Source organism: Buteo buteo, chromosome 12 (genome assembly GCF_964188355.1).
Source record: "Buteo buteo chromosome 12, bButBut1.hap1.1, whole genome shotgun sequence".
NCBI lineage: Eukaryota > Metazoa > Chordata > Aves > Accipitriformes > Accipitridae > Buteo > Buteo buteo.
The window spans coordinates 42375322-42401291 of record NC_134182.1 but is presented as its reverse complement, the minus strand read 5'-3'; the positions used below and the strand labels follow the sequence as shown (position 1 = coordinate 42401291).

The 25970-nt window shown below is 51.2% G+C and overlaps 1 protein-coding gene across 1 annotated transcript; it reads right to left on the bottom strand.

The window, feature by feature from the left end:
* Nucleotides 1–219: 219 nt before the first annotated feature.
* Nucleotides 220–23643, bottom strand: SLC4A5 (solute carrier family 4 member 5). The gene is made up of 26 exons (XM_075043675.1): nucleotides 23551–23643; nucleotides 23153–23344; nucleotides 18564–18693; nucleotides 15908–16068; nucleotides 15515–15670; nucleotides 13808–13903; nucleotides 13404–13459; nucleotides 11313–11470; nucleotides 11130–11217; nucleotides 10799–10953; nucleotides 10287–10430; nucleotides 9951–10125; nucleotides 9472–9605; nucleotides 9085–9356; nucleotides 6397–6458; nucleotides 5759–5959; nucleotides 5266–5379; nucleotides 4451–4612; nucleotides 3451–3629; nucleotides 3274–3346; nucleotides 3033–3101; nucleotides 2603–2776; nucleotides 2291–2452; nucleotides 1691–1772; nucleotides 884–951; nucleotides 220–350 (listed from the first exon to the last, which is right to left on the bottom strand). The coding sequence occupies exons 1-25, from the start codon at nucleotides 23621–23623 to the stop codon at nucleotides 917–919; spliced, it is 3303 nt and encodes a 1100-aa protein (XP_074899776.1). The 5' UTR covers nucleotides 23624–23643; the 3' UTR covers nucleotides 220–350; nucleotides 884–916.
* Nucleotides 23644–25970: the final 2327 nt, after the last annotated feature.

Below are 25970 nucleotides of genomic sequence, written 5' to 3'. Positions count from 1 at the left end.
AAGGGAGAAAATTCAACAACGTGTTTAAGTCGTGACGCTAAAAACTACCGGAGCGACGGACCCCTGGGGCCACCGGTCTCCTCCTCCTCACATAGAAAAATAAGCCCAATTTGCTTTATATATATATATGAATATATAAATATCTATATATATATATAAATCGCAGAGGAAGCGCTGCGCGGGACTATAGCGTGGTCTCACTGCCCATGTCCCGAGGTGGTTTTTCAGTGTCGGTATCCTCGTAGTCCGACTCCATCTCTATCTTCACCTGGGGCACGGCGCAGATGGGGTTTCGGGAGTAGTTAAATGCAGGAGACGACGGGCACGAAATCTTCAGGTGAAGCGTAATACTGAGGAGGAGACAGGGAAGTGAACATCTGGGCACGGGTACCCGCACCCCAAAACCACCCCAGCACCCCCAGCAAAGGGCTCTGGATGATGCTACCACCAGTAAAAATTCATGAAAATATGATATTTTGTCCTTAATATGTACGATCTGCAGAATTCACAGCTGCAGGTGGAGAATAATCCCAAGCTTTCAGGATTCAGATGTACATCCCAGTCCTAAAAATCCCTGCGGCTGTTACCCAGCGGCATTTTGATTGCTCTAAACCCTCTCGTGCCAGGCTCGGGATGCGCCATCCCACGCAGCCCCGCTCCCGACAACCCGATAGCTGGGGCCAGCAAACAAAAGCACCCAAACTACAGAGGGATGTGGCGAAAACGCATTCGGATATTTCAGAAATGCCCGAGGATGATGGCAACAGGCTCGAACAAGTGAGCCGGGAGCATCGGTCACTGACCCTGAAAATGCCTCCCATGGCGGGTGCTGGTCCCTCGGGGATGGGGGAGCGGGTGGGGGAGCCCCTTTGGGGCTGCTTACCTGCGATCCAGGTCTGAACCGTTCGGGGAGGAATCAGAACGCAAAGCTCCAGGTGGAGGACCTCTTTCCTGGGGGGACACGGAGGTAAAACACTTCCCGGGTGAGGAAGGACACCCCCCCCCCAAATCCACTCAGCCCCCCCCAAACCTGCCACCGGGTCCAGCATCCTTTGGACAGTGGGAGAAGGAGAAAATCTCCAAGAAATGCTGATTTGTGGGGTGATTAGAGAACGAGAAAAGCCCCACCAGCCCCTGCTAGCAGCAGCTTGAGGACAGAGTCAATGAATTATCACGTTAAAACTTGCTGGCATCGTGATGCAACCTGGTGCCGAGCTGGAACAAATACCTAGACTTATTCCGAATTTTTTTGGTCATGGCTGGCTTTGCACCAGCTCACGTATGATGTTTCGGGCAGAAAGTTGAGCCAAACTGAACACATTTGCTCTTTCGCAGCCGGGATAATGCCGCCACAAGCTCTGCATCCCCTGCTTTTGGGGGCTCAAAACCTCCCCAAACTATATATATATATATATATATATATATATGTTTTATAATTCCCCATCAGCATTGGCTCAGGGGGGAGACCCAGGAGAGTCCTGGCTTCCCAGTCACCTGGAACACAAAATTATTAGCAGCACCGAGCCTGCTGCATCCTCTCAAACCTGCTTTCTATCCCACTTCGGCAGGACGGATCCAGGCTGCGTCTTTTAGCGGGGTTAGTGCCATCGGTGACCGAGCAGATCCCATTGCAGGGGGTGGTTAGGAAGCGGCAGAGAATGCAAGAGAGGGTCCTGAGCTCTTTACTTACGGCTGAGGCAATGGGACCCCCCGTTTTGGGGCTGCGATGGCAGGGGTTCCATGGGAATCTTAATGACTGAGGGAGGTGGGAACTGGGGAAGAAAGCAGGGAAATTCGGTGAAGGAAGCGCCTGGGTGGGCTCCAAGCCCACCTGGAGCACCCAAAGGGACCCAAAACCTCCAGAGGTGGGTGCATGAGGAGGAAAAGGAGGCTTTGCCTTCCTCTTCCCAAATAAACACTCAGCGCTTCTGCCCACGGAAGGGTCTACAGCAGGGGGTTGCGTGGATTAACGATGCTTTGCCATCGTACGATGGGTGCTGTACCCTCAGCCACGGGATTTTGGCTCTTCTCCCTAATGATTTCTTTTCTTCCATGATTTTCCAGCTGTCAGGGCAGTTTGAGCATCCCCTGGAGCCTCTGGCCAGCCCCTAAAGCATCACTTAAAGCCCCTCAATCAGCTGGTCCTATATATGCAGTGAAACACCACCATGAATCAAAGATCTTCATCCCAAACCCACCGACCTGGAGGTTTCGGTGGGACCTTTCCCACCCTGGCCGGTCCAGAATGCCCTCGCTGTCCATGGGAGCACCCTACCCACCCTGCACCCACCTCCTCATCACTGCTGCTATCTCCTTTGTTGCCTTTTTTCTTCTTCTTCTTGTCATCCTCCTTCTTCTTCTCCTTCTCGGGGATGATGTTGTCAATCCAGGCCAGGTCGTGTTGGGAGAAGACAAAATCCAGCAGCCGCCTCACCAGGATCAGGGCTAAAATCTAAGAGGGGAGAGATGCAAGAGCGGGATCTGCAAGAGATCTCTCATCCCAAGACCTGGGGACCACCACGGGACCAAGCCCCGCTTGCCCAAATTTCCTTAAATCTCAAAAAAATCTTCTAAATGAGAGCAGCCCGGGGGATGGCCTTACCATGACGGGGAAGATGATGGCGGCCACGGTGGATTTGAGGATCCAGAGGACGGCCAGGCAGACGATCTGCACCAGCGTGAAGAGGTGGATGCGACGCAACGGCACGTGCCGGAGGAAGACGTAGTCGGGTTGGTGCTTGGCTGGCATGAGGAAGAGCTTGCAGCGGTCCCAAAACTGCGGTGGGACGAAGGCCAGCATTAGCCCTCGGCCCCATTCCCAGGCTCCCAGGTTGCCCAGATAAACCCTCTTTAATCCCCAAAATGGGGAATCTGGGGCTTTTCGACGTTTCTTGAAGGGTTTTGGACGTCTGCTGTCCCATGCGGCTGGAAATACTGGACGCAGGCAGATTTTTGGGTCAAAATCGCCCTTCTTGCTTTGGTGTAGGATCCCTTCATGGCCATTAAGGAGAAAGAGGAGGAGGAGCACTTACCTGGATGCCGTTCAGCGACGCGACGCCCATGTACAGAAAGACGCCGTAAAGCACTGGCATGGGGATGTACTGGAGACATGGAAAAAACACGGCGCTTACCCCAAGGAAGGTGGCAGCTCATTCCCGAGGATGGAGACCAATGCTGGGGGCTATGGGGGTGGGGGGGAATCCAGCTTTTTCTTCCCAGGTCCCCAAACATCTGCAGGGAGGGAACGGGGACGAGGGAACAGGGATGTTTTACCTTCAGGATAGGGGCCAGGAAGACAGAAATCCCCGTCAACACAAAGACGATGATGCCAGTCACTCTCTGCTCCCTGGAATGGTGAGAGAAGCAGGATGAGGCCATGCTGGCTGGACCCGCTGCCGCGTCTGGATTATCCCCCTACCCCGAGAAAGAGCGCGGCCAAGCCTTCCTCACCTGACACCCAGGAACTGGGGCTGCTCCCCCGGGGCGCTGGTCTCTGTCTCCATCTTCAAGCTGTCGATGTGGGCGATGGAGATGACGGTGGCTGCCACGTACCAGGGCAGCCCCATGAAGGAGCAGACGGCCATGAGGATGCCCACCCAGAACAGGTCCAGGTGGTAACCTGCTGCTTTCTGCAACACAGCACCCAGGAGGGTCAGGGTGGGCAACACGACTCATGAAGTTGTTCCTATATTCACCCCAGAGCCCAGCAAAGTGGGGTTTCCCCCCCAGTGCACCCCCTGAAACATCTCGCATTGCCACAGCGCACCCTGCATCACCCTGAAGCACTCTGCATCGCCCTGATGCACCCCGCATCACCACAGTGCACCCTGCATCGCCCTGGTACACCCATCATTGCTGTGGTGCACCCCACATTGCACTGATGTACCCCACTTTGCCATAATGCACCTTGCATCACCATGGTGCACCCCGCCTCCCCCTGAAGCACCCTGTATCACGGCACAGCACCCTGCATCACCCTGATGCACCCCACTTTGCCATGGTGCACCCTGCATCACTCATCATTGCTGCAGTGCACCCCACATTGCGCTGATGCACCCCACATCCCCCTGAAGCACCCTGCATTGCTCTCGTACGCACTGCATCACCCTGATGCGCCCCACATTGCCATGCTGCACCCCACATCACCCTCATGCATCCTGCATCACCCTGATGCGCCCCACATTGCCACGCTGCGCCCTGCATCCCCATGCAGTGCACCCCGCACTGCTGCAGCGCACCCCACATCGCCGCGCTACCTACAGCATCGGGTGAATTTCACACCCCGGAGGCTTTGTCACCCCAAAAATACAGCTTGGAAAGGAAAGGGCGAGCCCCTGCTTTGCAGAGCATGCCAAACCAGGGCAAAGCCCCCAAAGCGGATGCTCGCAGGGATGCAGGCGGTACCCGACGCGATGCTGTGCCCCCGAGCGTGGGACGAGTCCCCGCTCACCCGCAGCTTGTGCTCCTTCCTGTTGACGATGACGGCTGTGATCTGCTGGTCCATGAAGATGAGGATGGTGACCAGGAGGGCGGGCAGGGCGCTCGCCAGGTAAACCCACCACGGGTTCTTCCCGAAGGGAAAGACGAACCACCCTCGGTCCACGCGGGTGGGCTGGGTGAGAAGAGAGGAGGTTTGAACACCGCGGCCGAGCCCGGGCATGGGTCAGAGAGGGGGAAAAACCCAAGCGCTGACGTTTCGGGAAGCCCCACATCACCCCCGAACCTCCGAGCATCATCCTATCCCGTATCCATCCCTGAATGCCACCACCACACATCGGTACCCAAATCACTCCCAGCATCCACGTGCCTCAACCCCCAAATTTTCCCAGATGCTCATCAGGACTCCCCACATCACCAACAGCAATACCCTGGATGGGGGGAAGAGAAATTTTTGGCAATACTTCCGGAAAGGGATTTTATTGCTTTTTTTTTACCTTAAAATCAGTAGGCACTTGGAGCTTTGGGGTGTTGAGTCCAAAAAGCACATCCAGCCCCACAAACATTAGTATGGACATAAAGATAGAGAAATCGCTAATAAGTTTACGCAGCTGCCAGGAGTGAGAGAAAGAGAAGAGGGGGGAAAAAACAACAAAAAAAGGAAGGAAGAAAAGTCACAGCATTAGAATATTCCCCCAGAAAAGACAAAGTAGCTTGTAAGAAGGTGCCCGGACACCGCAGGAGCCGCGATTTCCCCCGAAAACCGGAGAGGAGCTGGAAAGAGAGCGTGGGCGGAGAGGTGAGGGGTCCCCGCCGGTGCGGCCGAACCTTGATGATACTGGGGATATGGAGCTTAGGGGTGTCCAGTCCGAAACAGGCATCCACTCCGCAGAAGAGCAGGATGGAGAAGACATTGGAAAAATCAGCAATGAAAGCCCTGACCTGGAGGCAAGACGGGGAAATGGGGGTGGAAAGGGTAATTAATGGGATGGGGAGGTTAATTAATGGGATGGAGAGGTTTGCCTCTGCTTCAGCATCCTTCCCTGGGCTTTCCAGCTCCGCTCACCCACAAATAACCCAGGTATAACCCACAAAATGCAAATTTTTTTCCCCTTTGCATCGCAAGGTGATGGGTTATTCAGCATGCAAGAGCCAAATCAGCGGCTAAAAGCTCAAGGATGACTCCCCTAATTGCTACCGATGTCTCCTAGAAATACAGATTTATTTTCCTGGAGCATTTTGCATCTAGCAAAGAGACAAACAGCTCCCGTTTTTCCTACCTTTTGGAAAAGAGGAGGGCAAAACCCGGCACTTTCCTTACCTTGGTGGGGAAATAGCGGCTGAATTTGAATTTTTTCAGGGTCAAGGTCATGGAGTAGGTCCCGAAGAAGAGGATGAAGGACATAAGGGCCAGGTCGGGCACAAATTTACAGGATTTCCCCACTAAGCTGCCACCGTATTTGAGACATTCCTTCTTACTCAGCTGAGTCCAGTCCAGAGCTGTTAGGTTAATAGCATTGTACTGGGGAGACCCCCCCCCGCAAAAAAAGCAAAATTAGCATTTTATGCAATTGTAGCAGGCAAGGAAACAGGTATTTCCCAGCCAAATAAAGCAAAATCAGCATTTTTAGCAACTGCAGCATGCAAGGGAAGGGGTATTTCCTGGCCCAAACCCCCAAATTAGTATTTTAAGTAATTTCAGCGTGCAAGGAAAGGGCTATTTCCCAGGGCTGCTGCCACTGGGACCCCCATAACCACAGGAAAACTCCAGAGCTGCTATTAATTTGGGCAAAAAAGTGAGGATTTGGTGCTGCTGAGACCAGCTGTGAACCCAAATCAAGGCAAATCCCACATTTCCCTCATTCTGAGCTGGCGCGCGTCGCTCCCCGGATGTAGAAGTCCCTGGGATTTGCCCGCCCTTGTCCCAGATTTCCCATCGGGATGAGCAAACCCGCTTACCAGAGAAACGTTAGTGGTGTTTGGTGCCATTGGAGCTGAAGCATCAAACAAGGTCGCGTTGGCTGCGGGAAAGGAGTTTGTTATTGAGGTTTTTGGCTAATATCGAGGATTTGGTATTAAAAGCAGCCGGGCTTCGCCCAGAGCGGCACGGCTCAGCCCAGCCGGCATAAAAGCAAACACAGGGGGTCGAGCACGTCCTCCGAGAGCCGCGCGGGGATCAGCATCCCAAGGGCAGACTGGGATTTGGGGAGAAAACCCCCAATTTCTAACCCCGCAGCGACTTCTCCCTGATTAATCCCACGCGCCGGCGGAGAACACGGCTTCTCCTTCGGCGGCTTCTCCCTCCGGGGCTGGCGAGTGCCGGGGGGGGGGGAGGAAGTATTTCTAGGAGCTTCCCAGCTCCTAAAATTTTCAGGAGCTTCCCGAGGAAGCCGCCGGCAGCAGGGTTGAGCATCCCAACACCCGCGTCTTAAGACCAGGGGGGGTAGAAGACTGAAAAAGTAGCCTGTTAGTTTTGGAGAGGTGGCACCCAATCATGCCCAATTTGCATTTTTCTATTTGCTTTTTCATTTTTTAAAATATTTTAGGGGTGTTTTGGTGTCTCACTGCAAAAAAAATCGATCCTTTCTAGCCCCGGCACCTTCTCTTCCAGTGCAAAAAGTGGCTCCGCTCGGCTCTTCGGGTGACGCAGCTCCGTGGCTTCAGGAGCACCCATGTTCTTTATGGGTGCCCCTAAGCGTGATCCGGGACTGCTCTGCCCCCCCTCTTCCCTCCGGTCCATCCTCTTCCTGCACCAAGCGGGAATTTCGGCTGCCCCGACCTGCCGCCTCCATCCCCGGCGCCGAGGATTAATGAAGGAGAAGCGATTGCTGGGTTAGAAGAAGAGAACCCGGGGCTGCCGAAACTGGGCTCCGGGAAATGGCGCTGGCAAACCCAGCATTAAAAACTTTTTTTTTTTTTTTTTTTTCCCTCATAACCTTTTATTTTTCCAGAAACCAGCCTTATTTGTGATTTCTACAACTTAAAGGGTAGCATACCACTGGTGGTATTTTACGAGAGGACCCCTAAGGGCTCTACATCAACCCTTTTAGCAGAGCAGAGAGAAAAGTAAAATACATGGAAAAAAATAACAACAAGACCCCCATGGGGGAAGAGTATCAAATATTAAAATAGTTTTAATATTTAGAAAGTGATACTCACTTGAGATTGAAATCAGCCCAAATTGATGTGTGCAGCAGAGACAAATATGGTACAAATCAGTTATAATAATCAAAAATCAGAACTAATTAAAAAAAAAGATTAAAAAAAAAGGATGTAGGGGGGAATAAACATAATTTCTCAATATCTAGAGGAATGGAAAATCCAATGCGGACACCGCTGCCTTGGGTGCCCAGGGCAGCAAGGGCAAGGAATGGGGCTGGGTTGCAAAGAGGTTTAAGGTTTTTGGGGTGCAAATGCCTCTCGGCTGCCTGGGGTTTGCTTGGGATGGGGGCTTGGAAAAGGGGGAGACCTCCCTGGAGGCTAAAGGCTTCGTCTTCCTCCTGCATTAAGCCACGGCGGTGGGTGCTGCCGGGCAGATGCCAGCACACATGGGTGGATGGAGGTGGTCACGGTCCCATTCGGGATATTTCAGCCCCCCGGGGATTGCGTCGGGCACTGAGCTTCGCTTTCCTGCAGGTCAGATTTGGGAGGGTTTTGGTTTGGAAAGGATTGTGTCGTCTCCAGGTGTTCCCCACTGCTTGCGGGGCTTTCAAAATCCAATGGGAACCGGTCACTCAGCGCGTGGTTGATAAACAGAAATCGAGGAAAAAACAAAATTAAAGCAAAAAAATGTTTTTTCCATCGTGGTAGGTAAGAACTCTTCTTGCAGTGACAGATATATTGAGAATACATTGTGTGGCAGATCTTAGATGCTTTTATTTCTGGGAAGAGCTTCACCATCACACCTCTTTGCCTCCTCTGTCTGCAGCTGATACTCCCCAAAATTCTTAGCATTTAGACTTTTTAAGTAAATTCAGCTCGTCTGAGAGCAGGCAGTGGCTGCGATTAGCCCAAAGTGAAGATCTCTGCTCCCTTCCAGGTGGCCGTGGGAGCATCTGAGCTGCACGATTCAGACCAGGGATGATCCGGTACGTCTATCCAAGAGCAAAACCACTGGAGCCATCAAAAGACCATCTGCTCAGAGCCTGATGGCCTCTCCTTTTTGAAAAGGAGTTAGAAAGATGAGAAAAAACAGTCCGAGGAGGTTTCCACACCCAGTTGGGACATCCCGGAGTGTCCCAGACACTAGGGAGGACAAAACCCCTCCAGCATATTTTCTGGAGAATAAGTTTCCATTCGTAGCAGGCTGGTATTAATGATCTAAAATGTCTTTTTTTTTTTTTTTTTTTCCATATTTCCTTTTTATCCATCCAGGTGTGGCTGCTCCAGGCTGAGGCCCCAGGTCTCCGGCACCATTCACCACGTCCCGGCAAGCACTGACGTGTTCATCCATGGGGGACAAGGCTTTTCTTCCATCTTGCCCAAAAACACCTTCAGAGGAGGACGACGAGGTCCCTCCACCCCACACTGACCGGGTAGCTGCCTCCTTCCATGTCCTCAGCCAATGATCCAGCGGGATTTATCCACAGCGGGACCCCCCACCCCCTTCATCTTCCCCATCTGGCGCCGAAAAAGATGCGTACTCACCTGGGTCAGGAGCAATGCACTCGCACTTGTACATGGTCACGTAGTCGGGCTTGAAGTCCGAATTGATGGGATAGTACTTAAAGGCTCCGATCATCTTCTTGATGGCGTCGTAGATGAAGATGAAGCTGATGAGGGTGGAGAAGCCTTCTTCTGTGAAGCGGGTGATGTACTTTATAATGAAGCTGGCGTCGGTGGCCACCAGGATAAGGCACTGTAGGGCAGAGTGCAAGCCAATCCAGAGGCGAAACTCCATGTAGTCGATGCCGTTGCCTCTGAAAGCGGGGACAAGGCGAGAGCAGCCCCCTGAATGCACACCGTGGGCTGGAGGACAGCTCCCATCCCAGTATGGATGGGTCCCGGTTCCCCCCAGCATTGCCCAGCACCTACTTGCTGAAGTCAAAGAGCAGCTTCTCGAAGATGAGGATGGGGCCGGTGCTGCTGAGGATGATGAGCGGCTGCCCAGCGAAGAGGCAAAACATGGAGCCTGCCATCGCCGTGCCGAGGAAGCTCTCCATGACGCCCTGAGGATGGATCAAATCCAGCATTATGGTGATGCTGTACAATGTTACATCCCTATGGATACCCCTGATGGAGGCAGGAATTAAGGGCTTCTGCTTGGACCCATATAGGATTGTTGGGACCGTGTCCCCTTGCTCCTGGCATTGCCATTGAGATGGGTTTTCCCATCCTGCAAGTATTTCAGGACGCCCAGTCTCACTTGGCAAAGAATTTCCATCCCCAGCATTAAAGCTTGGCATGGCACAAGGTGAGTAAAACTCATCCCAACCCGTCCCATCCCACCCTGTCCCATCCCATCCCTACTTGCTGTCCCCAAGCCAACGTGACCCTCTCTCCTTGGACTCAACCTGGTAGTTGTCTGTAGCATCCCCAAGCAAGCCCCCAAACGTGATGGCGTTGGTGATGCAGCCCAGGTAGATGAACAAGATAGCAGAGATGGACTGGATATGAAAGCCTTCATAGAAGTCACTCGGGAACCAGGGCAGCTTCCTCTTGATATCCAAATAGAGGCCACCGCAAAACCTGGAGAGACACCACCAAGGACCAGATGCACGTGCCTTCCAGCAAAATAGATATGGTGCTGCACAAAAGCCTGGGCCCGAAAGGATTTCACCCCTCCATGCCCCAGGAGACTACAGGGTGAGCCAGCAGGAGATGTTGATGGGTGCTGGGGTGCTGCTCACCTGCCAGTCCACGCGAGCTCTTCCCCGATTTCGTGAACTTCAGGCATCTCCCCATCATCGCTGCCTCCTCCGCCACCCCCGGCGCCCGCCCCACCGGCCGTGCCGTTCATCTGCCCCACTTCGTTCAGCGAGAAAACTGATTTCCTGTGGGAGAGAGCCATCGGCATTGGCCACGGCACCTGCCCTACCAAGCCGGTCCTGATGCAGGGACCACGAGCAAGGCCATGGTGTAGCTCTCCATCTGCACTAGAGCTTGGGTTTTGGGGTGAATTTGGAAAGATCAAGAGCTGGATTTGCTCAACCTAGGTGGTTAATGAAGACTTTTGCAGTGGAAACGGCTTTGATCTGATCTGGGGGCAAAATCTGCTGAAAAAGCAGCATTTCTGGAAAATTTGCGCAGATTCTTTCTAGGGATGAAGGGAAGCAAAGCTGCTCTCCTCCTCCAGCATCTCCAAAGCAGGAGAGATGGGGATGGCCACAAGCCTGGGGCTGGCCCCACGCCTCCCGCCTACCTCTTCTCAGCCGAGGGCACTTTTTTGGGTGGCTCAATCCTAATGTTGGGGTCCCACTCGCCGGGCGGCAGGACGATGACTTCATCCAGAAACTCATCTATGCCGGCGATCAGGTCTTCTCTATCCCGGGCTTTGTAGGCAACGTCGCTGAAGAGCTGGGGGTCAAGAGAGGAGAGGTGTCAGCCCAGGAACAGCGTCCAGCACGCACACAACCCGTGTCGTTATAGGATCTTAAAGCTCATTCGTTTGGGCAATAGGATGAAAATTGCTTTTTTTCCTTGGCTCTGAGCAAGGGGGTTCCTAGCGAGGGCTGTGTGTTGCATCTACTCACATCATCCACCATGAGGGTTGCGATGGCTCTGCCGATCTCGTTGTAAGATTTGGCTTTTCCTGCGGGACCAAGGAGAATAAAGAGGAACCTGGGAAGGAAAAGGCACAGAGTTGGCAACCTTGAACCACTGGCATCTGTGTTGTGAGACCACTCGTGCTTCGGACCTGAAGGAATTGCGCTCACCTGGTGGGGACGGGCACCTCCGTCACCCCTCCCAGCATCGTCGCCTGGAGGAGCCGCACGAAAGCCACAAAGGGCTTCTCCAGGAACTCCACTTCTCCCACCAGCACGTTGGAGGCCTCTGCATCCTTTGGGATCTTCTTGATGAATTTGTTCTTCAGCTGTTGGAAAGACAAGGGTGGGAAAGGGAGCGGTTGCCAAAATTTGGCTTTTCCCCCTTTTTTCCATACCCTGAATGCAAAAGCTGAAGCCACAGACTCAAACCTCTTGATCTCTGATGGTCCCAGGACTCCCAGAGGTGGGGATGCAAGAGCCGTATCCAAGAACAAACCAGCAAGAATTCACAAAGCTGAATTTCTTCGTTATTCACAACCATCACTAAGGCCGAGATTAACTTGAAATCACACTCTTGGGGCTCCATAACAAAGTGAGCAACCGGGTGGTTTGCAAAAGGTGCTTTGCAGCATTGGGGTCTACGCAAGGAAAACCCTGTGCAATCCCCCTGCAGAAAATCTGAGCCAAAAAATACGGATCCTGGAGCAAGCCAGCATGCATTTTTACAAGTCTGTTTGCAGTCCCAGGCTCTCCCAAGACCCTATATAATGCAGAAACACCGCTCAGCACTGTGCACGGGGGATGTTTTTGTAGCTTATTTTCCCCCAATCTCATCCTCAGAGCAGGAACAAATAATGGAAGTAGGAAACCTGGTTCATGGATTTGTTCCCCGGGTCTCTTCTCCCCTGCAGCTCTTTCATTACTAGTCTAAAAGGGTTCAATACCAACCCAGGCAGGGTGTTATTATAATCTATATGCCAGCATGAGGGGAGGCATGTGAGCCGGGCAGCAAGCTCTCCCCTTTCTAATCTTTTAAACCCAAATGGAAAAAAAAAATAATAATAAAGCAACCCCTCCAATGCAGCTTGGAATAAGCAAGAGCAGGAGTTAACAGTGACCACTAAGCTTCATGTAACACTTAAAAAGTCCCTTTGTAGTGGGCCTAATAGGGCGATTAAACCTAAATGCTTTGCATATTTTGGGATTAACCCTCCGCACCCCACTGCTGGAGGCTGATATTTGGGGTTCGTTAGTGGGCAGTTGGCTTGCTTTATTGCAGCTCTAATTTAGGAAGGTGCCCTCGAAACCTTCTGCCTCCCTGATATTGTGGCAGCCCCATCCCGTGGCTCCCAGCAACACATGAACTTCCATCCTTTGCTTTCCCCTAAACTGCATCACCCCAGGTAAGCCCAGCAAGGACATCCCTGGGGAAGAGCAAGCTGTTATCCTGTACTGTCCCCTACAAACCCACCTTTCGTTTAATTTTCCCTTAGGTTGATGCTGAAATCACGCACAAATAGAAACAAAGCAAAGCCCATATAATGCATCAACAGTTCCCTAGCCTTGATATTGGGATGGGGATGGGACATGTAGCAAAAGAACAGCACAAAAGCCTCTTGATCCATCGCATCGCCAAGCAGAGATCTGCCCACGAACTGCCCGAGCAACCTGACCTCCTTCCCAGCTCTCCCATGCAAAGCAAACCAGGGGGGAAAAGCCCCCGACGGACTCTCAGCTGAGCTTTGCATTAAGAAATCCCACGTCCATCACGCTGCAAATGGAGGGGGAAATGGAACCTGCCTCTATATTTACAGACCGTTATCTCGAGAGCTGTATTCACGTTTGCGGACCCAAGTGCTTGGCTGGGATTTACCTGCTGCAACCTGCCCTTAGCCAGCCAAGCAAAGGCTCTTTTAGAATCCCTGCATTCTTCCAAGCACCTTTCCTTTCCTACCTAAAGATTTTAAGGAATTTCTTTCCCCACCCTAAGGATCTCAAGCTACATCAGCATCCTTGCATATCCCTCATTCTGTGTTCAATTTGCAAGCACAGGTACTATTTCTGGGACAGCTCCCCCATGAGTTAGCAGGGATCAATACATGTATTAATTTCCCTAATTAGGAATCTGTGTGGTTATTGACCGAGCAAAGCTGCACAAGGCTCACATGGACCTTAACAACCACAGAGCCCCCGCCCCATTATGGGTCGTGTCAGAGATGCTCCTCACAGCATCGCACTAATGTTTTGGGGGGTGATTACCTGGTCGGTGCTCGGCGTGTCCGAGATGTCGTTCATGCTTCGACTCTGCGCGTGACCTGACGGAGATAAGAGGGAGAAGGTGAGAAAACTGCCCCGTGATGCGCAGCCAAATTTCAGCCCCACGTGCAAGGAGAAAACGTGGTGGGAGGACTTCAGCGCAAAGGAAAAAAAACATTTTTTATTATAGCTGGCTTTGCAAACCAGGTGCAATGAGATGAAAAGCCAAGAATATGAGTTTTTCTGATATAAGTCACCCTGTGGTTACACCAACCACATCTCATTTATGGCTGTGGTGGGATCTCCTTGTAATTGCAATCGCCCACCCTCCTATTGCAACCTCATCTTTTTTTTGTCTTCCTTCTTTTAGGACCGTTTTTGCCTCCCTGCCGCCCTCCCCGGCTTACGCAAGCGGCCGTAGCTCGCGCTCTGCCGCATCCGCAGGTCCTCGGTGGAGCGGTGGAAGGCGGCACCGGCGGCCGGGCTCCGGACGGGGCTGCGGGCTGGGGGAAAGGAGACGTTAGAAGAGATGCAGGTGCCGTGGGGAACCGTCGGGTGATGCTGAAGGCAAAAGAGGCCGGGCTGAAAAGCAGCTGCCCAGCACAGACGTGAACCTTCCAGTGCTGATACACCAGCAATTTGCCTTTCCCTCCCACTCTCATTTGCGCTTTTATCCCACCCATGGTCATTTTCCCATTAGCAAAGAATAAAAGGCCTTAACCCAAGTCTTCCCGCTGCAGAGGCTCCGTGCAAGGAGCCTGCACCACCCCACGCCCCACCAATGCTCTCTTCGAGGCTATAAATAGGTTCAGAAGTGCAATTTCTTTTACTTAGGAAGACCCAACACTTCAGCTTTTTAATCTCATAATTCTCCAAAGAAACCTACACTTGAAATTTGCTGTGAACTTCTCACTTCAAAATATTTACATTGGCCACCGCCAAGTTTCACGTTAACGTTTCTCCTCCCTAAACTGGTGACGAGTCCCATTTTTCATCTCAGATGTTTAAACTGAATTACTACACTATAAAGACTTCCCTTTTCCCCCATGCATTTTCTGTGTTAAGCCCAGCATTTTCTCAGAAAAGCTCCTGAATTCCAAAGCCTGTTTTCCTTTTGGAAAACCATCTGGACCAGTTTTGTTGAGTTGCTCTGCATCTCTCTGAGTGAGCAGCTGCAATCACAGCATCTATCATCTTTTTTTGTTTGTTTTGTTAAACCCACTAAAAATAATTATGAAATTCCCACTGGCCATGACCCTATTTTCAATGTGCCGGTGCCATTTATTCCAATACCACAGAGTTGCCGTTGGCACAAGAAATGTGAGGGACCCCTTTGCTCCTGCCAACAACCACCTTTTCCTTGGTGTCCCTGTTTGCAAACTCAAAGCAATGCCATTGTCTCAGCAAGGAACCAGAAACACAAAAGATGCCCCTATTTTCCCTATCTACAGGGACTAACCACCACATTTCCAAGTCCTGTTCCGTTTTGAGAGCTTCTGGGCAAACGTTAGCTCAAATATCTAGTCCTCCAATGTGGATGATGGCTGCCTTGAAACCTGGGGATGCCCACGGGGTGGCAATACTGCTTATTGATGGCCTCTTCCATGTGCGCTCTGAGCTCGGGCCCTGCTGTTTCTGGCTACCCGGGGAGCAGCCGAAGCCCGGCAAATCCCGGGCTCCACCAAATGACCTCTGTTTAAACCTAAGTAAATAATCTAGCGTGAAAACAAACAAATGCCCTTTTATAATGGCTCAAAAATAGGCAGGTTCAACCGCGGAGCAGACTGGATTTGTCTGTAGGCTGCTCTGCCAGAAAGCCCCTTGGCCAAGCGACCGCCAACGCCTTAGTCCCTCACACAACGCCGTAGTCCCTCACACAACGCCGTTGTCCATCTCAGCAGACATCTCCTTGGCCTCTGGCTCCCAATGACCCCCCACCCTTAAAGCCACCAGTGGCAGAGCTTTTGGGGTCTTTCTCAATGCAGTAAATAGTTGGGTGCCCCCAAAAGGTTGGGTTTCCCCTTTTCATTCTCCTGAGATCTTCCTTCCCCCCGGGCTTGCCCACCAAAGTCTCAAGGATGCAATCGGGCACAGGTTGGACCCCAAGGACTCACTTGTGTTGGAGGAGACGGACTTGCCGATGTCGGCCAAAGACCGGTGGATTGGCTTCTTGGTTTGGTGACGGTGCTTCCTGAGGAGCACGTAGCTTATCTTCTCCCGCAGCTCCGGTTTGAGCAGACCGTCCTCAATCTGCTTCTCAATGACATCGTCTGCAAGCACCAAACAAAGGAGGTGCATGGGTTCCCCCGCTGCAAACCCTCCCAGAAAGCTCAAGATAACAACACTTATCGAACCAAGTTGATGGCTCTCAACTCCTGTCTTTGCTTATTCCTGTGCAAGTTGGTTTATAGTTGCATGTAGCAAGTAAATGCATTTAAATCTGTTCCCAGCACTTCAGGACATGGAGAAAAAGCCATCCGAAACCACCAGTACCTGCTGGCTCCTACCTATAATCTGGGGCAAAGAGTAGCCATCTAAGTCCAGGAGCACCGTTCCCGTCTGTAGACACGTCCGCAGCTCAAACAGGCTGTGCAAAGACAACGTGGACACGTGGGGCTTGCTCCACCTTTCGCCGCCTTCTTCCACCTTTTCTTCAAACTTTATCCACCTGAAATGACAGCAACAACCATGGGGATGGGCACGGGGTGGGGATGGTGTATGAGAAGAGAAGAGAATTGCTTTTCCTGTGGAATTGCCCTTCTGCAGGCGGCTTTGGAAGCCTGAATTCAATCATCCTGCAAAGTTTTTGCTTGTTATTCAGGATGGGAATGGAGAAATCAAGTAATATCATTAGATGAAGTACTGCTTGCATGGTTGCAGAGCAGAGCAAAACCTCTCGGCTGTATCACTGAACTCAACCCTGCAGATTTCACCCTCCTCAAATTGCTCCTGCGAGACCTGGGAGGTTTTCCCGTGGAGCCAACCTTGCCTTAGCCAGGATCCACACCCACATGGACCAGCCGTGCACGCAAGAAAGCAAAAACCCAGGGCGTTGCAAATGTCTTTTTAATTTCTTAGCAACACTCAGATTTCAGCCTGGGTGCTTCATTCCCACAGTGGGAGACCAGAGGGTTTGCAAACCCTTGGAAATCAGCCCTTCCACCTCCATTCCTTATTTTTACAAACCAAAGACTTCAGAGCAAATTCAGGAACATTGACTGATTTCTTCCAGCTCCCCAGGAACGGGGCTTGCGCTCTGGGGAGGGCAAGGAGCTCTCAGCAAGACGTCAAGTTGGGGAAGAAAGCTGCTTTTCCTTTACAGGAGGTTTGCAGGCTCTATGGATTAGCCTTCACAGGGCTTAACCTTACAACTTTTAACTGGTACAACTGGGATTTGGGCTCCTGCCGCCGCAGAGGGCGCAGACGGAAAGGATGTAGGAGGAGAAGGGTTTTTGGAAGTAGCTGATGGCTCCCGAACGCTGCAGGGGAAGGGTGGGGAAAGTCTGGGATTGTATCGGCTGCTGGGGGCGCATTAAGATGCTGCTGCAAAGAGTAAATGCCATGTGTCCCTACTAAAAAAGCCCTAAAATATCATCTGGGAGTGCCAGGAATGGTCTTGTGCTGGGGACAAAACCCCAGCACATTCAAAAATAAAAAATTTGGCCCTAGTGCCCATCAATCCAAAGCTCCCCACCCCGATTTTTTTGCAGAAACCCCTTCTCCAGCCCTTTAAAGAACACTGCTTTTACTGGGAGGAAATTCAAGCTTCCCGCCATAGCACCCACTAAGCCCCGTTGGTGCTCGCCCAAAGCCGATTAGGTCGCTTTTCGTTTCTTTTTTGCCCCGTCTTCCTGCCGAAAGCGGGTTATTAGCGTGCAGACGGGGTGGCAGCTTGGGGCGGCGTGCGGGACTCGAGGCACGTTTCCAGCAACGCCTTTGCCCCGGGACCAGCATCCCATGATGCTTTCGCCAAGGCTACAGCAAAACCCCATCTCCCTGCTGCGCTCAGCTTCTTTATTTCCATTTCTTTCCATTTCTTGCGGATTTAGCCACAGGTAGCACTGCTCCCACCGAGGAGCTGCTCTCCTGCGGCTAAAGAGGCTGAACCGCTCCTCACCAGAGAGCGGAAATCCAGGACTTGAGAAACCTCCGTTGCCCTGATGAAAATCCCAATACAAGTGCTGATTTTTTGCCTTCCGAGCTTTTTGGGGTGTGGGGAGGGATGAGTAGATACAGACCTATGCAAAATTGGGGGTTGAAAAATAAAGGATTTTAGCAGCAGCATCCCTGGGCTTCTGTGTTTTGAGCAGGGACACCAACCAGGAGGATGCTTAAGAACTTTCCAAATTTTTGGTGATGCAAATGACCAGCCAAGAGATAGGAGGAGCACCCTCAGGGCCTGATCCTGCTCACTCTGCATTCCTCGGGCAAAGCTCCACATCCAGACTCAGAAATCCCGCATGTGCTACTGAAAAGAAAGGGCTTGGGATGACATGAGCATCCCTGACTCCCTTCCCAAATGTCCCCCCAAAAACCCCAACCCTGCTAGCCCTTGCACAGCCGAGGCTAGGAAGAGAAAATCCCACTAGGATTTGAGATTTTTCCCTTGGATAAGCTCCTAATTCAATAAAGCAAACGCCACTTGCAACTCCTCTAATACTTTTATTAAAGATGTAGTGGGTGGGGTTTTATTATTATTATTGCTTGAGGGGTGGGAGAAGTTTAACTCTTGGCCTGGTCAGCAAAATGGGGGGGGGGGGGGGGAGACCTGGGAAAATGTTCTTTATGTCCCCTATTGCCATTTCCCAGCTCTCTGCTCTAATTCTCCAGTTTCCCAGCATGTTACCCCAGTTTTTTTCACCCTCCCAGCCCTTTCTGCGGGGCTTTGCTCTCATGCTACAGCTGGGAATGGGAAAAACCCCAGCTCTGGGGTTGATCCAACCTGGAGAGATGCTGGACAAGATAGGAAATCTTCCTCCTTTCTTCCTCCTCCTCCTCAGCAGGCCACAGCTGCCGTGCAAGGCCCCCCAAAACACCATGTTTTCTGCATTTCCCTAGTTCAAGCATGGCTTTTTTAACCTCATTAAAAATGATGCTCATTCCCTGACCCCGTTTCCACCCAGGGATATTTAGGGGGGGGATCTTTTCAACCCAAAGCCTCACCTGGCTGACTCTTTCCACTCCATCTCCTCGCCGTCGTGCTGCAGCGTGTCCATCTCCGTGAAGAGCGTGGGGTTGGGAGGCTCATCGTCTTCCCCCAGGATGTAGCGAAGGCGTTCGGCAGCCGGTGACACTGCCGGGGAGAAGGAAAAAAGAGGTTTACCATCGGCTGGAGACAACATGATCCTGTGCCATTCCCATATGGAAAGCTCCGGAGGGGTAAAAAGGGATCTGTAGGGCTATTTAGGATCCTGGGGTCAAAAAAGAAGATTTTGAGGGAAATGACAAAGGTGAGAGACATTGAGGAGTGGGGAAACTCTAAGTAGTTGTGTCCCAAAATCCCTGTGCAAAGAGATGCAGAATGCTGGCGGAAAGGATGAGTGGAGATTGCATAGCAGCTCGGAAGGGAATATATAGGTCCCGGCTGGGAACTGAGGAATGTGGCCACCCCTATATACAATTCCCTTTCCAGGAGCATTATGTGCCCATTTCCATGGAGTATCCCACATTTTCCCCTACCACAGAGCCCGTTTTTGCCAGGTTAGAGCCACCTGCCATCAGCAACCAAATCCTTACGGGCTCTGACACTGTGCATCGGGATGCACGAGTGCTCGGCACACATTTTCCCACTGGATCCCCGAGGGGAACGTGTATCATTTGAGGGGAATAATACAAATTTACCATTTCTGCAGGAAAAATCCAGCTTCTTGCTGCAAATAACCAGCCAGGCTGGGGAGGGCACTTAGTGCCTCCTGCTCCCTGCAGTGTGTTTTGGGAAGGGGAGCGGTGACATGTCACCCCCCTGCAAACCTCCTGACTGATGGGAAAAGGGATTTTAATCTTTGGTGCATTCCCTGCAGCCACGGGAGGGTGATGGACCTGCCCTCTCCACCTGAAAAAAAGCCAGGCTGGGTTTTCTTTTAACCCTCTCCTTCTTCCCGTGGTTTTTTTAGCAAAGCCTCCTAATTTTGGTCGCAAGGAGGAATCAAACACCAGGGTATGAACCTGGAATGGCATGGATGGGACCGCTCCCCAGTTGCCCCATTATTCAAACGAGAGGTTAAAATCAGCCCTACTCCAGGCTCTGTGGAAATGGTGTATTTTTAATAAAATCTTGGGTCTTAGCCCTCTCCTAATACAGCAGGAGTTAATCCATTTCGGAAAATGTCTTTGCTAGCAGAATCCTTCTGTTCTCAAACCTAGGAATAAGAAAGCTGGGTGATACGGTATGCAAAAAAGCAGGTAACTGCTGTGCGCAAGAGGCAGAAAAACCAGGAATATTGCCCTGTCCCCTCACCAAAGGAGACGAAACCCAAGTCGCGGCAGCCGTGAAAGAATAGGATGTCCCTTGCGCTCTAGGCTGAGCCTGCTTAACTGCTTAAACCCTTTAAGCCCCACCACCAGGACTAAAGCCCTGTTGTCAAGTCCTCCTTCCACTTCCATAAGCTTCATTATTATGATTATTAAGATTATTAATATTCCTGTTAATTTTAGAGCTGGGCTACATGCCTGGAGGGCTTCAGGCTCTTTAAGCCTAAGTGCTGTTCGCGTAAGAGGGGATGAAATCGGTGCAATACCAGTACCCCCCCGCCCCCAGCCTCACGCCGTCTGCTTTGCTCTGCAGCCCAAACCTTGAATTTCCTGCAAAACCCCAAACTCACTGCAAATGCAATAAGCTGGACCACAAAAAAAAAAAGAAATTTGCTGGGAATAGCCACCTCGGGCGGGATCTCTGGATGCATTTGTAAAAAAAGAAGAATTGCAATTTTGCAGGAGGTGGTGGCGGAGGGGTTAGAGCTTTGCAAATCCTCGGCTTCGTGGTTGCTGCTCCCAGCTCTGCCCGAATTCCCCCCTTGGGTGCTTAAGAACGGGTCCCTCCTGCTTCGACCTGCCGGAGGGTCCCCCCAGCAACTCGTTTTGGGGTGTCGTGGCTGTGACACTCTTTAACCGCTAGAAACCACAAAAAATGAAGGAAAGCTTGCACATAAAGAGCTTTTTCGGGATTTTTAAGCTTTTTTTCCTCATCATCCCCCAGTTTAAGGAATAAACCTATCTCTCAACATGTAACATGCGCTTCCCGGCAGCAGCTGCCTCTCCCCGCCGCTCACTGACCCGAGCAAAGAGCCGGTTACTAAACCAACAATGCTGGGGCTTGGCTACGCAGCCAAAATTCATGGGATTTATTCACCTGGAGGACCCTTTCGTGCCCGGGAAAGCACCCAGCCCAGCATCTGGTTACAACCCAGTTCTGGGTGATTTTTATTTTTTTTTTTCCTCCTGGAAATATGATCCAGCACCTAAATTAATCCCGGGAAGCAGCAGGTATTCGCTTAGGAGGATATACTGTATAGTGGTGTCCAGGGCTTGGCACCTCTGGGGAACGCAAGAGTAAAACTGCTGCAGCGACACTGACCAAAACCCACAAAGCCACCCTAAAATTGTCATCTCTTTCTTGCAAGACACAGTTCAACAGGTGCCCAGAGCAGATCCATACCTCCCCGAACCAGCTTTTATGATGGGAAAACACTCAAAGCTGTAATTCCTGCTTTACGCCCATCAAACCTCCACTGTGATTTCAGCCATGGTGGGTTCAGAATCAAACCCAGAGCTGCAGAATTAGCTCAGCAGTAACGCTGGTGATAATATAGGATAATTTTATGTACACAAGAACCTACATTTCCGCGGGTCATTGGACAGGACAGACCAGTTGCACTGATTTATACCCCCTTTAATTTGAGGTGCACAGAGCCCTTCACACCCCAACTTTGATCGAGCAGTAAAACCTCACCTAGCAATGCTTTCCCAAATGAAAAATCCCGCTCTGGCCACAGGTACAATTAAAAAAGGTGATAAAATGGGGGGTGGGGCAACGCGGTACTGCCCGGGCTTTGCAGTCCAGCTGGGCAACAGGACTGAGCCTTATTGAAGGCTCTGGCTCGTTAACCATCCGCTGCCGTGGTCCTTCTGAACACGCAACAGCCTTTCCCGGGGGTTTCATGGCTCAGAATGTTCCCCTCCCTCCCAAAAAAAAGAGGAAACTGGGGTGCACATGCCATGGGATTAGATGCTCCGTTCCTGTTCAAGAAACCCCCAGGTCTGGGAGACTTTTCTCCTTCCAAATATCATCTTTCCTGCTTCCTTGCTGCTGGGGAGCAGTGGAAGCTGATACAGTTCCCCCCCCTTATATTTTTGGGGTGAGCTTTGGAGCTTGGAGCTCTGAGCGAGCTCTCAACCCAACCCCATGCAGGCTCCCAAGTTGCTTTAACAAGGGAAAAGCAAAGCCAAAAAAAAAAAGGAGCCTTTCTTCCCTTCCAGCTCCCCCCGCCACGGACGCCAAAGAGCGATGGAAATAACTTACCTGAAATTGTTTCCATTTTTTCCCCCATTTCTTCCCGGCTAAACCAAACCTTCGCTGCACGGTACAAAAAAAAAAAAAAAAAAACACCAAACCCCCAAACTTCCTCCTTTATCCACTCAGGCTTGTTAAACTCCCAAGGCTTAAGGAGCAGATTATAGAGAATATAAAGCACTTTCCTTTCCCTTTGGCTCTCATGACGGGAAGTTACCAAATCAAACGGGATGCGTGTAGGAGAGGTGAGCGCTTTGGGTGGCAGTGGGATGGCGTGAGTGAGAAAGGGGAGGGAGGGAGAGGTGGGAGGACAGAAATCAAAGGTTTGGAGTTATTTTGTGGAGGGTTTCTGTTTCTCAGCCGGAACGAGGTGGGAAATCCCCCTCCAAGCTCAGGGCAGAGAATTTTTCGGGGAAAAAAACACCCCAGTGAGGGATATTTCCTGGGGGAAAGCGGGGCTGCTGTAGAGTTGAGGCTTTTTGGGGTGTTTTTGCTCCATAAAATGACTTTGCACCCCCCCCCCCAAACCAGCCCAGTGTTAGATCCCGGTGGCATTCATCGCCTGTGGAAAGGAGGGGACGTGGTCCCGCTCGCGCCGCCACCGAAGGCATGAAGGAGCTGCAAGCAAAGCCCATTGCAAATAAAAAAACCTCTCTCCATGCAAAAAAAAAAAAAAAAAAAAAAAGAAGGAAAACTTCTCCTTCTGTAGGCAAAAGCAAAGCTGAGCCTCTGCCCACACTGCTGAGCCGCGACGTGGTCTGCTCGACATAAAACCAAATGCAAATTTCCATAGGGGGGCTGAAAAAAAACCCAAACAACCCCAAGAGATCGACAGCTGCTTTGCTGTGCAAAATGTTAATCTTCGCTAAGGAGATTTAACGAGACCGGGCAAAGCCTTGGGCAAAAGCCTGTCGGGAACAAGGTGTGATGCCCAGAGGACGTCTGCACCGCCGGGATCCCGCTGTACCCGGATTTCTTCGTTAGCAACCACCCAAGGGCAAAGACAACCTCTTTTTTAGCCCACCCATCACCTACGCAGCCTCAAATCCCATTTCACACCCCATGCCCGGCTCTCAGAGACATCCACAGGGAAAAATAAACCTGCGAAGCATCAGGAAAAGCAGTGCCAAATGCAAACACTGGACCAAGCAACATGGCTAGGTGCATGGGGGCCATTTAATCCCGGATTAAATGACGCTGCAAAAGCCCTCCTGCTTTTTCAGGAAGCCCGAGGGTGACTCACTGGTCCTGCTGGCGTTGTCGTTGCCGCTCTCGTAGCAGCCGTGGCCACCATCATCGGTGTCGGAGCGATCCTGGCGCTCATAGTGCCGCTCGCTCTCGCTCGTCCTATCCCGGCTGGAGGCAGATCTTCGCCGACGCCGTTTCCTCCGGTAGCCCCGCGGCACCGGCACCCCGATGTAGATGGAGTGGTAATCTAGAGGGGAGGGAGGGGGAAAAAAATACGCTTTAGAAAAAAAGCCAGGGAAATATTTGCCTTCTTCCCACCAGGCTTAAAGCACCCACAGAAGCTTTTCCCATGTTGTGCATGGGATGTGCCGAGCTGAGCGCCAGGAGATCTGATGCATCAGCCAGCAGGAAAGACCCCGCTGCCATTTGGGGCACCCCCAAGGTTTCGCTCACCTTCCTCATCTTCATATCTCCTCCTCGAGCTGCTGAGTCCTCTCTCGCTCATCCCATCCTCATCCTCCAGCATGGTCCCGCTGCTTGGAGAGAGCTGAGTCGTGGGGAGGAGAAAGGAGAAAGATTTTAAAGGGTGCTGGGCAGGGGAACAGCTCTTTGCATGCCCGGCGGGTGCTCCCCACTATGGGAATCCTTCACGTGTGATCCCAGTGAAATCAAGGAATCCTTCCCGGCTGGGGTTGGATGCTCCGGGGAGCCGGGACCTTCCCTGCGGATGCACCGGGGACCCTCCGGCACCTCCTGCAAGCGCCCGCGTCTCGCCTCGGCAAGTTCTCAGTCCTGCCTCACTCTGCGCCAGCCCTGCCTGTGCTCCACCTCCGCTCTCCCCATATTGAAGAAAATCCAGATAAATTTCACCGGGGTTACGTCTCTGGTCTCTTATTTCTGCTGCTCAGAGGAAGGCATAAGTGAAGCGTAAGAGATTATTGCAGAGATTTGCTGATACAATTACGGACACAAGTTCAGTTAACAAGGGTTGCTTGCTGGCAATAAACACCCGTTTAATTTTCAGGGGGCACTTGCACAGATAAAAGGGGTTTTGCGGAAGCAGAGTTCATTTTTCCCCATCTCCTCGGCACAGATTTTACACCGCACACACGCTGTCGCTTCCAGGTATCTTCCTCCAAACCTGCTGTTTTATTCCCCATACGAGTTTCTTTGGATTTTGCCACGGATGCTAATTAATCTCCTAATTATCTGACCTCCAGTGATTGCCTTTCACACTTGACTTGGATGGGAGAATGGTTACTATTCATGGCAGCCCGGTCGATGCCTCCCAAAGTCACTTTGAGAGCGGTCAGAGAGCCAGCCTCTCCGTGTCCCTCGTTCCGGCTGCTTGCATCCATGGCAATATCATATCACTATCCATCTATTTTAGGGAAGAAAAAAATCTCAATTCAAGCCAAATAGGTTAAAAATATAAAGTGAAGGGGCTGTGCACCTAAATAGCTGGAAAGGTCCGAGGCTGGCCAGGTTGACTCTGCTTGGGTTGCCCAATTATTGACCCATTTTCCCCCAAGGTAAAGACTATCTTTAGCCCGATACAGGCTCCAGCCTTAACTCAGTTGCTATTTGAAGACACCTCTTAATATAACAGATTTGGGATTTTTTTTTTGGACCACATTAACTCAACACTTTTTGCACAGGTGCAGGAACCAATTTATTTTAGGGGCAAACACCTCTGGAGGGACAACAGTGCCCCAAACCTGGGTGTATTAAGGGATAACATCAGCCACAAGCCTTGGCTTCCTGGGAATAACATTATGGGGCTAATTCTGAGGATTTTAGGAAGCTGGTGCTGGCAGGAGAAACCATGAAATACCACCCAGCTGCAGGCATAAATATTTTTCTCTAAAAACAACCTGGTATCTTCTAACAGATGAAGTGCCACAAAGCCCCCCAAAAGAGATTTCCCCATGAGCTTCAGCTCTAGGTCGGGGTCTCCAGATGATGGATGGGGATACACAACCCTTCAGCTGGGTCTATATTGGGAAGAAATATGACTTTTTTTGCAATCTAGCTTGGCTGGCGAGATCTCTACCACAGCTCTGTTGGGCAGCAAAAATAACCCATCTTCTGATAAACCCACGCTTTGTTAGATCGACTGATAAATGAAACGTCCTGATTGATTATGGCTGATTTATGAGAGTCATATAGCCTAGGATTTTTTCCTCTAATTTTTTACGTATTACCCCCCCCCAAAAAAAAACCAACCCTTGCATACAAACATAAGCACGACGCAGACTATAACTGTTGGAAAACATGACTGTAAGTGCTCTAGAAGTAAGGGGAGGAAAAGGAGAGCGCTGTTATCTTTGTCAATTCAAAATGCCCACTACCCCCACCAGCTCTCAGTTCAACAAAACCAAGTTTTACTGTTAATAAACTCACCTTGAGCTCCCCCAAAATGCTCAGAAATCAGAGGATGGACGGGGCCGCAGAGTAAAGTCACGGGTGCTAGTGGGTGCGGGAGCCCAGATTGCCTTGAGATAAAGCTGCTCTTGCAACCATCGTATCGACGCCTACTGCCAAACGCTTTGTAGCTCCCAGGTTAAAATGTATTTTGGGTGACACTGATTGACTTTGGGAGCAGAAAGGCATCACGGGATGCAAATAGACCTCCGGAGAGGATGGGACATTCAAGCCACCAGAGACCTGGTCGTGCGCAGTGATGGTTTCTAGATATCAGACCACCGGGATGTAGGAAAATTGAAGTCGTCCATCCCCAACTTGCAGGATCTGTGTCTTCTGGGATTGTTGGGGGGCAGGGTTTGCATCAGTTTTGGCTCGATCGCTAGGGATTTGGGAGGGCAACTGCTTTTATTTTTTTGCTCTGTGCCATATCATGTACATCTGATCTT